Below are 17346 nucleotides of genomic sequence, written 5' to 3' on the forward strand. Positions count from 1 at the left end.
ACTGTTCCTTCTGTCAAATTGTCTCTCTCTTTTACCCACTTCTGGCGGGTCGGTAGAGACGGTAGGTAGTGAAGTAGGAAGCTGCTCCAAAACTTGTCAGCTAGTACTTGGCTGTACCTCCACATTCTTCGGCCGTTCGCTTCTTCAGGCCTGTACATTGTCTGAGGTAGCGCGGGGTCCAGCCGCCCCATTAGGAGTGTGTTGGGGGTGACTGGGTCGACATCTGCTACATCACTGGAGACGTAACCGAGGGGCTTTGAGTTCAATACTCCCTCGATCTCCGTGAGGACTGTCATTAGGACTTCCTCCGCCACAGTCTGGGCCCCGAGCACGGCGTACAGGGCTGTCTTTATAGAACGTACTTCTCGTTCCCAGGTTCCACCGAAGTGGGGTGCGTTCGGGGGATTAAACTGGAAGTCAATCTGGGATGGAGCGAGGTGGGTCTTAAGTTCTGGGCCCATAGCTTGGAAGCTCTCTCTCAGCTCTCTTTCTCCGCCTTTGAAGTTGGTCCCGTGATCAGACAACAATGTAGACGGTTTTCCTTTCCGTGATGTGAATCTTCGGAAGGCCATAAGGAATGAGTCTGTGCTCATGGTCGGAAGGAGCTCGATATGTATCGCTCTGGTGGTCATGCATTTGAATACAATACCCCACCGCTTCTCGGTGCCTCTTCCTCTCTTTATATACAACGGGCCAAAGCAGTCCATGCCTGTGGAGTGGAATGGCTTGTCGCCGATTCGGAGGCAACAGGGGGGTAAGTCAGCCATCCGTGGTATGCTGGGCTGCGCGCGCCACTTACGGCAGTCTAGACAGGTTCGCTGGAAGCGCCATACTGCTTCTCTCCCTTGCAATATCCAATAACGACGTCTGATCTCCGCGAAGACTCTCTCTGCTCCTGCGTGGTGTACATCCTCGTCGTATTTCTTTATGATCAGCTCTGTGACCTTGTGTCGGCTGTTCAAGACGATCGGGTACTTAATGTCATCTGGTAGATCGGGGGCTCTCCGCAGGCGACCACCCACTCTGATGAGATTATGGGCGTCACTCTCTGGTGCCAGGTGAATCAGTCTGCTGTCTGATGGGACGGGGTTTCCTCCCTGTAGACAGTCTAGCTCATCGGGGAACGAGTCTCTCTGGGCTCGTTGTAGTAGAAGAAGTTCTGCTTCTTCGTAGTCAGCTGCTGATATGTCAGTGGTGGACTGAATCTCGGGGTGGTGCCGCAGGAATGTTCTTTGCTGCGCACTCTCTAGGGTAATGCAGTCATCTATGTTGGGGTCTGTGGAGGCGACAGTGCTCAGTCCACAGAACATAGGTTTCTTGTTCTCAGCCTCCTCGTTACTTGCTTCCCGCGGGGTGGGCGTAGGCCAATCTCCTTCCGGGAGCTTGAGGAATTCTGGTCCGTCACTGTAGATGTTGCGACGGGTTAGGTCATCCAGAGACATTCCCCGGGTGATGACGTCAGCTGGGTTGTGTTTGGTGTCCACATACCGCCAGCTTGCTTCTTCGGTTAACTCTTGAATCTCGGTGACTCTGACTCCCACGAAGACTTTGTATCTGCATGAATCAGACTTGATCCATGTGAGTACTGTCGTGGAGTCTGACCACAAGATTGTTCTGTGCACCGGAATGGTGAGTTCACGTTGGATTAACGTGGCTAGATGCGCTCCTGCGAGGGCTGCGCAGAGCTCTAGACGTGGGATAGATTGTTGCTTACGTGGGGCTATTCTTGAGCGGGCCAGGATGAAAGCAGTGTGTATCTTTCCTCCCTTCTCTTGGGCACGCAAGTAGGCCACCGATCCGTAGGCTACTTCGGAGGCGTCGCTGAAGACGTGTAGATCAATCTCGCATGTCTCTGGCCTCACTGTGGATGGGAAGTAGCTGCGGCGTATATTGACGCCTGGGAGTGAGCGGAGTTCCGTCTCCCACTCTCTCCATGTTGAGGCAAGGTGTGCGGGTATTGGGTCGTCCCAGCCCTGGTCCTTGTCCCATAGTGCTCGTACAATCATCTTTGCCCTGGTGGTGTAAGGTAGAATACATCCCAACGGGTCATATTGTCTGGCGAGTGTTCTGTACACACTCCGTCTGGTGGTCGGTATCGCCGTCGACCTTCCCTGCTCTGGAGCCAAGGGTTTGTGTCTATAGTGGAGCGAGTCTGTTTTGAAGCGCCAGACTAGTCCTAGTGTCATTTCTTGGGCTTCTCCCGGGATTGTCGCCATCCAGGTCTCGCTGCTGGCAGCCTTGTCCGCGGAGGAGAGGCTGCGCAATACGTGCGGGTCACTGCTGGCCCACTGCCTGAGATCAAAGCCGCCTTTGATCAGGGAGGCGCGTAACTTGATTAGGAGAGCCTCGGCTTCTTCTTGAGTCGAAACGCTTTGTAAACAGTTGTCCACGTAGAAACTGTTCTTCACACTGTGTTGGACCTCTTCATCTGCTGCTGGGTCCTCTGTGACGTGTTTCTGTAGTGCAAATGTAGCACAGCACGGGCTGCATGTGGTTCCGAAGGGGAGTACTTCCCACTGGTAGATGGCTGGGTTCTCATCTCCGATCCTCTCTCTCCATAGGAACCGCAGCAGAGGCTTGTCCTCCTCTACTAGTCTCACCTGCAAGAACATCCCTTTGATATCCCCGCTGATAGCCACCTTGTCCTGGCGGAAGCGCAGTAGCACGCCTAGTAGGGAGGGGCCGAGTGTGGGGCCGGGCAAGAGCTCTTTATTCAGATTTTGGGATCCGATCTGATAGCTGCAGTTAAACACAATGCGATCCTTGCCGTTGTGATGGACCTTGTGATGCGGCACGTACCATGATTCGGTCGTCTGATCGGCCTCTTTAATGTCAATCTTTGTTACGTGTCCCGCTGTGATTAGCTTCTCAATCTCAGCGCGGTACACTCTCTCTTGAGCGGGGTCTTTGGCTAGGCGCCGCTCCGTGTTCAATAGATAGCGCTCCGTGGCGTCTTTCTTTGCGTGAAAGGTGGGCATTCCCTCTCGCCTCAGGAGTGGAGTTGCGTATCTCATCACTCCGCCGACTGTGACTCTCTTTGTCCCCTGCTCGAGTAGGTTGATGGCGTAAATGTCTTCTTTAGAGCGAATATCTTTCTTTTCGTTCTTAAAGGGCATTGTCTCTAGGGTCCATAGCCTCTCGACATGCTGCAGGAGAGTGGTGTCTTCTTCTGTCGTTCTGGAGTGGAAGCAGCTAGTGGCTGCTGTTCGGTTGAGAGATTTAGCGAGGGGGCCTTGTAGGGTCCACCCTAGGCGGGTCTTGACTGCTGCAGGACAGCCTCGGGGGCCTGTATGGACCCGGTCAATCGGGACTATGAGTTCTGCATGGTCGGAGCCTATCAGCAGGGTCGGGGTAGCGCCGTCTATGAGCGGGATAGGTAATTGGCGCAGGTGCACATATTTATCCATCAACTTGGTGACAGGGTAGGTGTACTGCGATAGTCCTATTTCTTGGCTGGTGAAAGCATTTGTAATCTTGTACCGTCGCTCTGGCTGCCCGTTTGCTGCGATGGTGAAGGAGACATTCTCGCCCTTTATCGTCTTTAAATCTCTTCTTATTGTCCGAATCGTCATTTCGTTCTTGCTCCCCCGCAGTCCCAACTGGGTCGCAGCGGAGGCGAGCAGAAGGGTCTTCTCTGACCCGTCATCAAGGACGGCGTAAGTGTCCATGACTTTATCTTGGTAGCGCAATGTCACACGGACTACCTTTAAGAGCACTTGGGCTCCGCTGCTGCTGGCGGGGTCAATGTACATGACACTTGCCTTGGTGCCGCTCCGTGGTGCAGGTGTAGGCCGTCTTCCGTTACTATCGTGTAGTATATCTAGATGGGCTCCATCGCACCGGCTGCACCTTTTCTTTAGGCGGCATTCGGCTGCCATGTGGGGCCGCGCACATCGATAACAGCGCCGGTTGGACTTTATCCATTGACTCACTTCTTCTGCATTCATCTTTGTGAATAGGTCACATTGTGACAGCCAGTGTTCTTTCTCACAGTAGGGACACGCTATCTTCCACTTCTCTTTTCTCGAGGGGGTGCTGTGACTCTTACTGCTCGGTACTGACTCTGATTGGTGCATGACAGTCACCGATCTTCTTCCATCATTTATTCTCCTGGGTCCCTCTCTGGAGCTTGGCGTGCTCCGCCCGAATGTATCTAGTCGTAAGCTGCTGACCTCTCTCGCCAGGAAGTCGGCTAGATCAAGGAGGGATGGCTCGGGGCCGTTGGGATCCCGGTAATCTCTCTGTCGCCTAAAGCGCTCCTGTCTTGCGGGTGGCAGCTTCTCCAAAATATCTCGACGTTAGAGTTGGCGTATAGCTCATGCATGCCCTTCCCCCGTTGCGCTCCCAGCATCCCTACCAGGGACTGCACTTTGATTGACAGGTCGTCTAGTGAGCGATTGTCTGTGGCTGGGGGTAGGCGATCAATATGCCTTATCTCTTGGATTACGTAATCCCATATACGTCCATATCTCTGGTCCAGCGCCGCTAGGGCCGCTGTGTATGGTGTCGAAGAGGTAGCATAGGCTAGCGCTATATTGTGCGCTCGCGGTACTTTCAGGTGCTTCAGTAATATTGCATACTTGTGGCGTTCATCAGCGACATCCACCATCATTGTCTCTAAGCACATCCGGAGCTCCGTGTACTGTGCTCGACTCTCATAGGCGAAGTCTGGGAATGACGGCGTGGCATTGTATGACGCCGTGGATGGCTGATACATCGGCGAGCGTTGGGGGAGAGACCTCCTGGGCGAGTCCCCTCTTGCGCCTCGCTGTGGGCTGGTACTGGCAGGGTACCATGGCCCGCTGGTCCAGGTGCTGTTCCTCGGGGCTGGTCGTGCGTCGTGCTCACCCGTGAATAGAGTCGGGGGTCTGTAGCGCAGCACCGCGGGGGTATAGCCTGGACTGTATGGGACCTCCTGGTCCGGTGGAGTACTGTGCTGTCGTCGGGCTTGGTTCTCCTCCTCTCCCTCTTCTTCCTCTATCAGATCTTCCAGATCCTGTAATCGTTTATTTAGCTTCTCCGCAGTGTATGCCGCTCCTTCCTTGTAGCTGGGTCTCGCTTGGACCGGTCTGTGAAGGGGGTCTGCGGGGGGTATAGGCTCGGTCTGTTGGTCAAGTTCAGGGTCGCTTGCTCGTTGAGGAGACGCTGCCCTTGACTGTTGTCTCGACGAGTTCCTTGAACCCCTGGCGGAGGGAGAGGGTGTTGCCTTGCGGATCAGCTGCTCCATTAGCTGCGCTTGTAACTTGTCGCGCTCGACTTCGCGCTTGGTGAGATCTGCTTCTCTTTGGGCACCGGCAGCGGCGCGCTGGGCGTCGGCCCGGTCTCTTGCCATATTCTCTTCTGTCTGAAGGCGTCTCATCTCCAGGCGTGTGCGCTCTTCTTCGCTCCGTTGTTGCGCTTGGAGGTGTTCGCGCTCGCTGGTCGCCTGTGCTTGGAGACGTTCGCGCTCGCTAAGCGCCTGTGCTTGGAGCCGATCGCGTTCGGTAGAGGCTGTCAGGCTGACGAGGAACGCCTGTTGTAGCATCCTCTCCGCTTCGCTGGGGGAAGGCGGTTGTGGAGGTGAGCCGCTCCTGCGTGAGCCGCTCCTGGGGGTACTCGTTGGGGAGTCCTGGAGCTCTATTTCTTCGGCGCTCTCCTCCTCTTCTTCCGTGCAGAGTTCTCTCTCTGTAGGGTCGTCTTCCTCCCGGGGCTGGTCGGGGACTACTTCTTGGGTAGTGGCGGGGGGTAAAGGCATGTCAATTCCCTCCTGGTCCCCACCGTGAGCTTGGTCAGTTACATTAGGACCTACTAGGGCCTCTGTGGTCGGGGAAACCTGGTCGTTAAGGTCAGACATAATTTTACTTTCTACTTTTACCGCGTTTACCGTTTGTCGAAGGCTAGGTAGTTGACTGACAGTGTAAGCCTCTAAGTACTGAGGTGTCTGTCGTCTGCGCCGCGGGCGTTCTAGGTTAGGAGGATCGTTTCGTGGAGTGTTCATCATAGGCCATTTCGATATTAATAACACTATATTAATATTACACTAGTTACCATCCGGCTCGAAGGACCAATTGTAACTGAGGGGTACAATTCCCTGACTGTATTGTTAGATATGATATTTAATACCACTACCTCTTGTACTTTAACTTCTGGCCATCCAGTACATGATATAAGTATGATGAACACTTTCCCACCTGATGAAACGAATCCACACAAATGTACCAAATCGAAGGTTTAATATAGCAAAAGGTATATACAACGTTCACTTAATTACATTTATGATTTGAAATATGAAATATGCACTTTTATGGCAAATGAGTATTCGTAGGTAAATCAACATTGAATGTCCAATCTCTGGTTACGCAGGGAGTAAGTATACAACCTGGAATATTTAGGAAACGATAGCGATGGTACTTAAATGATTATAGCTGGATACACTAAGGGGGGGGGGGGTCCCGCTGGTTGTAAGACAGTAGGAGGGGGGGGGTTAGAGAAGCCGCTGGCGGTATCCCATCTGGCCGACGGTGTCTTGGGAGAATTCAAAGTCTTGAACACGGTGCCCACAGAACCTCGGTCCGCAGACGAATACAGCTGGACCCTCTGTGGACGGTAGCTGCCGGTCCACAACGGAGAGACGTGAGGCGACCTCACTGGTGTAGAGTGCCGTCTCACCTGGAGTCCTCTCCGGGGGGTAGTTCCAACACTCCGCAGTGTTGGCCTTTATCCATGGAATAATCAAAGCACCCAAAGCATAATCCAAGCCGTGGAAGGCTCGCCGTCGTCCGGGTAGAGTAATCCAATATACATGTCCAGTCGCTCTTGGCCCGGAGCTCCTCGGATGCAAGCACCACTAGGGGTCTGCTCAGCCTGGTTAAGCGTCTAGATAACGTCAGGAACGATGGGGGTACTGATAACTTTAGAACTCTAACCGAACGATGCACCATACATAAATAGACTATTATTAGCTTAATAGAATACGTCCAACTCGACGGTATAGTGCCAAACTATGACTATTCAAGTATTAATCTACACGATATCTCAATGCCTATTCTGGGGCCAAGTAGGCCTTACTACACCACACGTGCGTCGTGGGGAGGCTTTGCGTCTGTCACTCTGTTGGAGGGTAAAGAACTGGACTGAAAGAAAGTTCTACTTTACTTGCGCCATATATATATGCGCTATGAACAAATAGTACCATTCGTATTTCGCCCGACATATTCCTGCGCGGAACCGGGGCTTGCCAAGACATGTTAGGCGGCACGATTGAACTTGGACCTAGGGGTATGGCAACCTGGCGCCAGGTTCTCGTCCAATGGTAGAATGAAACTATTATGGGCTGTTTAGTAGACTAAAGGGATATTCAGTGCATATTGTACAAGGAATATACAGGGGATATCAAACGATATACAAATACAATTAAATATATATATATAAATAAATATATATATTCGGTTTAATCTGATCCTTCACAACAGTAACAAAGAGATAATGGCCCTGCACATAGAGGGGGGTATGAATTCAGATTCTAATATATCATTAAATAACTACAGTAAGTATGGAGCTCTTGTAGACACTTGTAGAATTTGATTCCCAGGCCGCCGCCCCCCAGAGTTTTTCTCGAAGCCATCTTAGTGATCTCCATTTCAGCCTGTGTAACTGGGGCATCGATCTCCATCTCAGCCTGTGTAACTGGGGCATCGATCTCCATCTCAGCCTGTGTAACTGGGGCATCGATCTCCATCTCAGCCTGTGTAACTGGGGCATCGATCTCCATCTCAGCCTGTGTAACTGGGGCATCGATTTCCATCTCAGCCTGTGTAACTGTGGCATCGATCTCCATCTCAGCCTGTGTAACTGGGGCATCGATCTCCATCTCAGCCTGTGTAACTGGGGCATCGATCTGGGAGCACCTGGGAGTCAAATCAGGTTTCTAAGGTTAGGGAGTCTGCGCATTTCCTGTGGTGTTGGCGTGTTCCTTTTTATGATACCCAAAAAAACGCCTACTCGACCATCAAAAAGTTCAGAATAATGAACCTCAACACTGGAACACTGAACCTATCGCATGGGTTTTCAGACACGGCAACATGTCTCTGGGTTGTTGAGAATCCTCATTATTATAATCCTCAACATGGGAATCACACTTCCCAACGGGTCTAGGGATTGGATCCTGCCAGTGCATTCTCAGACTACCACAGTGTCCTATTACTTTTAATCAGTAATAGTCCCTTGTCTCAGTAAATAAAAAAGCAGAAATGGTTGGAATGTATGTTCTCTCTCTTTTTTGAAAATCAATCATGAAAAATAACACGATCCCTCACTCCTTGCCCCTGAATGTAAACTGAAACAGCGGAACAGAGTTTCACTACGTCACCGTATGGACACAGAGTCGTAGCATAGTCATAGATGGTGGTGTTGCACTGTACTTTCTCTGTCCCTGGGAAGCTCTCACTTCCCCCCTGGGGCTGCTGAAGACCTGCCAGGCCTAATGTAAAGATGGAAACAGTCCATTGCTTTAGACAAGATGGTGGGTGTGGGTGTGAGCATCGAGAGGGAATTACTCATAGGCTTCATGCAACGTGTTTACATGCACATTGATATTCCCAATTTATTTGGGCATTTTACTAGTGTTTTCCTGTCGTTGGGGTTGCAGCATGTTAAATATTGTACACTAGTTATAATAGCAGGGACAAGCTTAATATCCATAATGAGTAACCCAAATGTGATCGCTGGGAAATGACAATGTTAGCTGGGAGCCTTTGCTAATTACGCACCAAAGCTATGGAACACCTTACCTATTTTACATTAGGGAGTCTAGCTCACTAAATATTTTCAAAAGTACGCTAAAAACGTATCTCTTCAGCTTAGCCTTTTAATACATTCGGCCACCTTACACTGATTACATCCACACTGTAATTATTATATTGTAAATGAGATCTATTTTCTTGTTGTTGTTTTATTACCTGCATTGTTTTTACCCCTTTTCTTTTTCTCTGCACTGCTTTTATTTTCTATTTTATGCTAATTCTATGTGTGTGTTTTTACTGCAGTTTATATCTGCATTTTATGTCTATCTTTATGGTAAATGGCTATAATGGTAAATGGCTGCTTTTTTAATATAGCGCTTTTATCCAAAGCGCTTACCAATTTGTTACTCACATTTTACCCATTCATTCACAAATTCACTCACACATTCACACACCGACGGCGGAGGCAACCATGCAAGGTGCCAACCTGCTCATCGGGAGCAATTAGGGGTTAAGTGTCTTGCTCAAGGACACATCGACACGCTGCCCGGGAGGAGCAGGAATCTAACCGGCAACCTCCGGATTGCCAGACGACTGCTCTACCTCCTGAGCCACTGTCGCCCCCACTGTCGCCACTTTATGCCTATCTTATATATCCATCTGTGAAGCACTTTGGGCTGCAATTCTTGTATGAAAGGTGCTATGATTGCAGGTTTTGTTTAGTTTCAGCCAGTGTTTCACCTTTTTATTTCAATGTTTTCATGCCTAGCAACTTTCAAGTCACAGACCTTGTGAGCTGTTGTATGTAGGAACTATTTTCTACCAAATTACACCCCCATAGACATGAAACTGTTGATAACAAGGTCTGTAGATTATCTTGAGTAACCGGGTCATGATTTCTGGAATGAGACATTGCTGTTGATATTTAGTAGTAGTAGTAGTAGTAGTAGTAGTAGTAGTAGTAGTAGTAGTAGTAGTAGTAGTAGTAGTAGTAGTAGTAGTAGTAGTAGTAGTAGTAGTAGTAGTAGTAGTAGTACTTTTGGCAGTGATTGAAAAGGTACAGACTGAAGCATAATGCTTATACATGCCTGTCCTATATTCTTAACAAAATTAGGACTCAAACAGTATTCAAAAGAAAAATAACAAAAAAATAATTATTCACATAAACGAATTACTCATGTATATCAGCATTGTTCCACTTAACCCCAACAATAGAAATACATCTCCTTTGAATCCCTTTCTTAGCTTTTAGAACAGTAAATTTACAAATGTCTCTCAAATCATATTTTCTTTCATGTATTGAAAAGAACCTTTGCACACCGTCCATGAGTAACTTTGCTTTAGCTCTGTACATTATTTGCATAATTTTATAATAAAACAAATCATTACATTTCATAACATGAGACTTTATAAACAGTGGATTTGTGTGTTCATGGTAACCAGGCTTATAAAGGCTCCGAATGGCCCGCTTTTCGGATTTACAGTATTTTTAAAAGATTCAAATGTATTGCTTTGGTGCCTTGAGAGCCACAAACCAAGTGCCATTCAGCTCCATAGTACTGGAGTGACGACAAATATCTCTACCAAAACTATAGGAGAATCGCACCAAAATTATCTGGATGGATAAATAGCACTCGGGGTGAGAGGGGAAATATGTTTTTATGATTCATGTTTTATTTTTGTTATTATTTTGGGTGAACTGCTCCTTTAAAGACGAGGGCAGTCTGGTATAGACGAGAAGTAAGAATTAGAGCTGTATGGTCCTTTAAATGTAAGTTATTTTCTCCAGGCCTGTTTGTGAACCTTCATCACCCTGCACTAGGCCTCACCCTGTGGACAGCCTGGTTAAAGTCAGCCTCTCAGAGCTAACTCACACTAACAGCTGGTATGTGCTGCTGGCTGCACCTGGAAACATTTAGCAATGAAAAAAAAAACACTACGGAACAGCCCTTTATTATTCCCCTGAGTCAGGGAATACGGCACTGTAATACACATACTCTCTCTCTGTCTCTATCTCTCTCTGCCCCTCTCTCTCACCTCTCTCTGTCTCTCTGTCTCTCTGTGTCTCTCTCTCTCTCTCTGTGTCTCTCTCTCTCTCTCTCTCTCTCTCTCTCTCTCTCTCTCTCTCTCTCTCTCTCTCTCTCTCTCTCTCTCTCTCTCTCTCTCTCTCTCTCTCTCTCTCTCTCTCTCTCTCTCTCTCTCTCTCTCTCTCTCTCTCACTCACACCATGCCATGCACACTCAAGACACACGCACACATAGATTTGCATAATTTGCACACAAAAACATGTATAAAATTAAACACACACGCACACACACACACACACACCTACAGACACCTACACACACACACACACACACACACACACACACACACACACACACACACACACACACACACACACACACACACACACACACACACACACACACACACACACACACACACACACACACACACGCGCACACACACGCACACACACACACACACACACACACACACACACTCTCTTGGGAAATAAAAGGCACACACACACACACACGCACACACACTCTCTTGGGAAATAAAAGGCAGCAGGATGGTCAGGACCCAGCCAGCTGGCTAAATCATCCCACTTTATTGTTTTGGTTCCTTTTGCTTGTGTTGTTATTCGTTTACATATGACTTCCTGTTTCACCTCCTATAATTACTTTCTACTTCCTGTCAGCATGCAAGAGTGTGTCTGTATGGCATGTGGGTGTGTGGCAGATGGACCTTTTTTTACAGACAACTATTTACTTAATAACCAACAATTGAAAATGTCAAGATTTCCCTTTAAAGCTGTTGTTTCCAAACTGGAGAGCTGCAGTCTTTGTGGATGTAATAATCTGAATTACATGACACTTTTCTTTTCAATAATGGGTATACAATGTAGTATTTTTTTTAATTAAATAATTGTCCCCTTCATTGGCTCAGTTATTTATTTATTTATTTCTGTATGTTTTCATTTATTTATTCTTAATTTTGACCTTGTTGTATGTGTCCACTGTCCAGTGTTCCGTAGGGTTGACATCTTATCTGAGGAGGAGGAGTCCTACAACAAGAAGATCACCAAGGCTCAGCAGGGCATAGAGGGTGAGACACAGGGACTCAACATTATACTCAACATTACACTCAACATTATACTCAACATTAGACTCAACATTAGACTCAACATTAGACTCAACATTAGACTCAACATTACACACACTGTTAGACTCAACATTAGACTCAACATTAGACTCAACATTAGACTCAACATTAGACTCAACATTACTCAACATTACACACACCGTTAGACTCAACATTACACTCAACATTACACTCAACATTACACACACCGTTAGACTCAACATTAGACTCAACATTACACTCAACATTACACACACCGTTAGACTCAACATTAGACTCAACATTACACTCAACATTACACACACCGTTAGACTCAACATTATACTCAACATTACACTCAACATTAGACTCAACATTACACTCAACATTACACACACCGTTAGACTCAACATTATACTCAACATTACACTCAACATTAGACTCAATATTACACTCAACATTACACACACCGTTAGACTCAACATTAGACACAACATTAGACTCAACATTAGACTCAACATTAGACTCAACATTACACACACCGTTAGACTCAACATTAGACACAACATTAGACTCAACATTAGACTCAACATTAGACTCAACATTACACTCAACATTAGACTTAACATTAGACTCAACATTAGACTCAACATTACACACACCGTTAGACTCAACATTAGACACAACATTAGACTCAACATTAGACTCAACATTAGACTCAACATTACACACACCGTTAGACTCAACATTAGACACAACATTAGACTCAACATTAGACTCAACATTACACACACCGTTAGACTCAACATTAGACTCAACATTAGACTCAACATTAGACTCAACATTACACTCAACATTAGACTTAACATTAGACTCAACATTAGACTCAACATTAGACACAACATTAGACTCAACATTAGACTCAACATTACACACACCGTTAGACTCAACATTAGACTCAACATTAGACTCAACATTAGACTCAACATTACACTCAACATTACACTCAACATTAGACTCAACATTAGACTCAACATCAGACTCAACATCAGACTCAACATTACACTCAACATTACACTCAACATTAGACTCAACATTAGACTCAACATCAGACTCAACATTACACTCAACATTACACTCAACATTAGACACAACATTAGACTCAACATTACACTCAACATTAGACTCAACATTAGACTCAACATTAGACTCAACATTAGACTCAACATTAGACTCAACATTACTCAACATTAGACTCAACATTAGACTCAACATTACACTCAACATTACTCAACATTAGACTCAACATTACACTCAACATTAGACTCAACATTACACTCAACATTAGACTCAACATTACACTCAACATTAGACTCAACATTAGACTCAACATTAGACTCAACATTACAATCAACATTACTCAACATTAGACTCAACATTAGACTCAACATTAGACTCAATATTAGACTCAACATTACTCAACAATAGACTCAACATTAGACTCAACATTAGACACATTACTCAACATTAGACTCAACATTAGACTCAACATTACACTCAACATTACACTCAACATTACTCAACATTAGACTCAACATTAGACTCAACATTACACTCAACATTAGACTCAACATTACACTCAACATTAGACTCAACATTACTCAACATTAGACTCAACATTAGACTCAACATTAGACTCAACATTAGACACAACATTAGACTCAACATTACACTCAACATTAGACTCAACATTAGACTCAACATTAGACTCAACATCAGACACAACATTAGACTCAACATTATACTCAACATTAGACACAACATTACACTCAACATTACACTCAACATTAGACTCAACATTAGACTCAACATTAGACTCAACATTAGACTCAACGTTAGACTCAACATTAGACTCAACATTAGACTCAACATTAGACTCAACATTACACTCAACATTAGACTCAACATTAGACTCAACATTACACTCAACATTAGACTCAACATTAGACTCAACATTAGACTCAACATTAGACTCAACATTACACTCAACATTACTCAACATTAGACTCAACATTAGACTCAACATTACACTCAACATTAGACTCAACATTACACTCAACATTACTCAACATTAGACTCAACATTAGACTCAACATTAGACTCAACATTAGACTCAACATTAGACTCAACATTAGACTCAACAGTATACTCAACATTAGATTCAACATTACTCAACATTAGACTCAACATTAGATTCAACATTAGACTCAACATTAGACACAACATTAGACTCAACATTACACTCAACATTAGACTCAACATTAGACTCAACATTAGATTCAACATTAGACTCAACATTAGACTCAACATTAGACTCAACATTAGACTCAACATTAGATTCAACATTAGACTCAACATTAGACTCAACATTAGACTCAACATTAGACTCAACATTACTCAACATTAGACTCAACATTAGACTCAACATTAGACACAACATTAGACTCAACATCAGACTCAACATTAGACACAACATTAGACTCAACATCAGACACAACATCAGACACAACATTACACTCAACATTAGACTCAACATTACGCAACATTAGACTCAACATTAGACTCAACATTACACTCAACATTAGACTCAACATTACTCAACATTAGACTCAACATTAGACTCAACATTAGACTCAACATTACTCAACATTAGACTCAACATTACTCAACATCAGACACAACATTACACTCAACATTAGACTCAACATTACACTCAACATTAGACACATTAAACTCAACATTAGACACATTAGACTCAACATTAGACTCAACATTAGACTCAACATTAGACTCAACATTACACTCAACATTAGACTCAACATTAGACTCAACATTAGATTCAACATTAGACTCAACATTAGACTCAACATTAGACTCAACATTACTCAACATTAGACTCAACATTACACTCAACATTAGACTCAACATTAGACTCAACATTAGACTCAACATTAGACACAACATTAGACTCAACATCAGACTCAACATTAGACACAACATTAGACTCAACATCAGACACAACATCAGACACAACATTACACTCAACATTAGACTCAACATTACGCAACATTAGACTCAACATTAGACTCAACATTACACTCAACATTAGACTCAACATTACTCAACATTAGACTCAACATTAGACTCAACATTAGACTCAACATTACTCAACATCAGACACAACATTACACTCAACATTAGACTCAACATTACACTCAACATTAGACACATTAGACTCAACATTAGACACATTAGACTCAACATTAGACTCAACATTACACTCAACATTACACTCAACATTAGACTCAACATTAGACTCAACATTAGACTCAACATTAGATTCAACATTACTCAACATTACACTCAACATTAGACTCAACATTACACTCAACATTAGACTCAACATTAGACTCAACATTAGACTCAACATTAGATTCAACATTACTCAACATTACACTCAACATTAGACTCAACATTACACTCAACATTAGACTCAACATTAGACTCAACATTACACTCAACATTAGATTCAACATTAGACTCAACATTACACTCAACATTAGATTCAACATTAGATTCAACATTACTCAACATTAGACTCAACATTAGACTCAACATTACACTCAACATTAGATTCAACATTAGATTCAACATTACTCAACATTAGACTCAACATTAGACTCAACATTAGACTCAACATTAGATTCAACATTAGATTCAACATTACTCAACATTAGACTCAACATCAGCCACAACATTAGACTCAACATTAGATTCAACATTACTCAACATTAGACTCAACATTAGACACAACATTAGACTCAACATTAGACTCAACATCCCCCCTCTCTCTCTCTAACAGATCTGAGTTCAGCCACCAACGGGTCAGGCTGTCTTGATGTGTCTGTGTACAGTCAGGAGATCAGCAGGCTGAAGAGAGAGTTTGAAGACATCCAGAAGCTGATGGTGGGACAGGAGAAGGTACAAGTCAGACATGAGGGGAGAACATGTACAAGTCAGACATGAGGGGAGAACAGGTACAAGTCAGACATGAGGGGAGAACATGTACAAGTCAGACATGAGGAGAGAACAGGTACAAGTCAGACATGAGGGGAGAACAGGTACAAGTCAGACATGAGGAGAGAACAGGTACAAGTCAGACATGAGGGGAGAACATGTACAAGTCAGACATGAGGGGAGAACATGTACAAGTCAGACATGAGGGGAGAACATGTACAAGTCAGACATGAGGGGAGAACATGTACAAGTCAGACATGAGGGGAGAACAGGTACAAGTCAGACATGAGGGGAGAACAGGTACAAGTCAGACATGAGGAGAGAACAGGTACAAGTCAGACATGAGGGGAGAACATGTACAAGTCAGACATGAGGGGAGAACATGTACAAGTCAGACATGAGGGGAGAACAGGTACAAGTCAGACATGAGGAGAGAACAGGTACAAGTCAGACATGAGGGGAGAACATGTACAAGTCAGACATGAGGGGAGAACATGTACAAGTCAGACATGAGGGGAGAACAGGTACAAGTCAGACATGAGGGGAGAACAGGTACAAGTCAGACATGAGGAGAGAACAGGTACAAGTCAGACATGAGGGGAGAACAGGTACAAGTCAGACATGAGGGGAGAACAGGTACAACTCAGACAGTGGTTGATGAGGGAGGGGAGAGCGGTAAACCGTCTGTAGTGTGATAGTAAAGGGTTAACCTTCTGTAGTGTGGTAGTGAAAGGGTTAACTCTTTCTCACGTGGCAGTGAAAGGGTTAACCTTCTGTGTTGTCGCAGTGAAAGGGTTAACCATTTGGTAGTGTGGTTAGAGAAGGGGGTAAACAGCATCGCCTCCATTCCCTTCTCCCAGGTGTTGGACCAGGCCTCTCAGACCCAGGCCACCCTGAAGATGGCGAGTGGCAGGCTGACTCGTGACGTGCAGAACCACACCGTGTCAATCAAACTCCTCAACCAATCGCTGGAGAGATACGTGGGCCAGGTGGAGGGGTGGAAGGATGTGATCGAGGAGACGGACGAGAGGATGAAGTCTCTGTCGCAGGACCAGTATGACCTCAAGGCCACGGTGCAGCAGGTGAACACCACCGTGGCTCTCAGGTGAGACGGTACAATCTCTACGACGTCTACATGCTTTACATCTTGATGATGTCACAGGTTCAAGTCTTAACACTAGCACAGCCGACAAGGGGTCAAATGACGCCTAGGCATTTTCAATAAATGTATCCTCGTCACTCGGTCGAGCTCGAGCTCTGTCACTCAATGACTTTTCCTAAAAGTACCAGTTTTATCTGGCACGGTTTCTGAAATTTCAAAATGACTTCAGGAAAGTGTAATTAGAACGTTATTCCAGTCACAGCACTTTGCAAGCGTCTAGCGCAGGGGTGGCCAACCCATGGCTCGCAAGCCGCATGT

At 45.3% G+C, this 17346-nt stretch overlaps 1 protein-coding gene across 1 annotated transcript in view; it reads left to right on the top strand.

Moving 5' to 3' along the window:
* The window catches only part of scara3 (scavenger receptor class A, member 3), a 134630-nt gene that overhangs the window by 105004 nt on the left and 12280 nt on the right, over window positions 1-17346 (top strand). Inside the window, exons 5-7 of the mRNA XM_084314825.1 lie at window positions 11754-11834; window positions 15772-15890; window positions 16787-17031. Coding sequence (XP_084170951.1) covers window positions 11754-11834; window positions 15772-15890; window positions 16787-17031 — 445 coding nt within the window. The remainder of the gene's footprint in view (window positions 1-11753; window positions 11835-15771; window positions 15891-16786; window positions 17032-17346) is intronic.

The sequence above is a fragment of the Notolepis coatsorum genome, assembly GCF_963971535.1.
Source record: "Notolepis coatsorum genome assembly, chromosome: 5".
Classification (NCBI taxonomy): Eukaryota; Metazoa; Chordata; class Actinopteri; order Aulopiformes; family Paralepididae; genus Notolepis; species Notolepis coatsorum.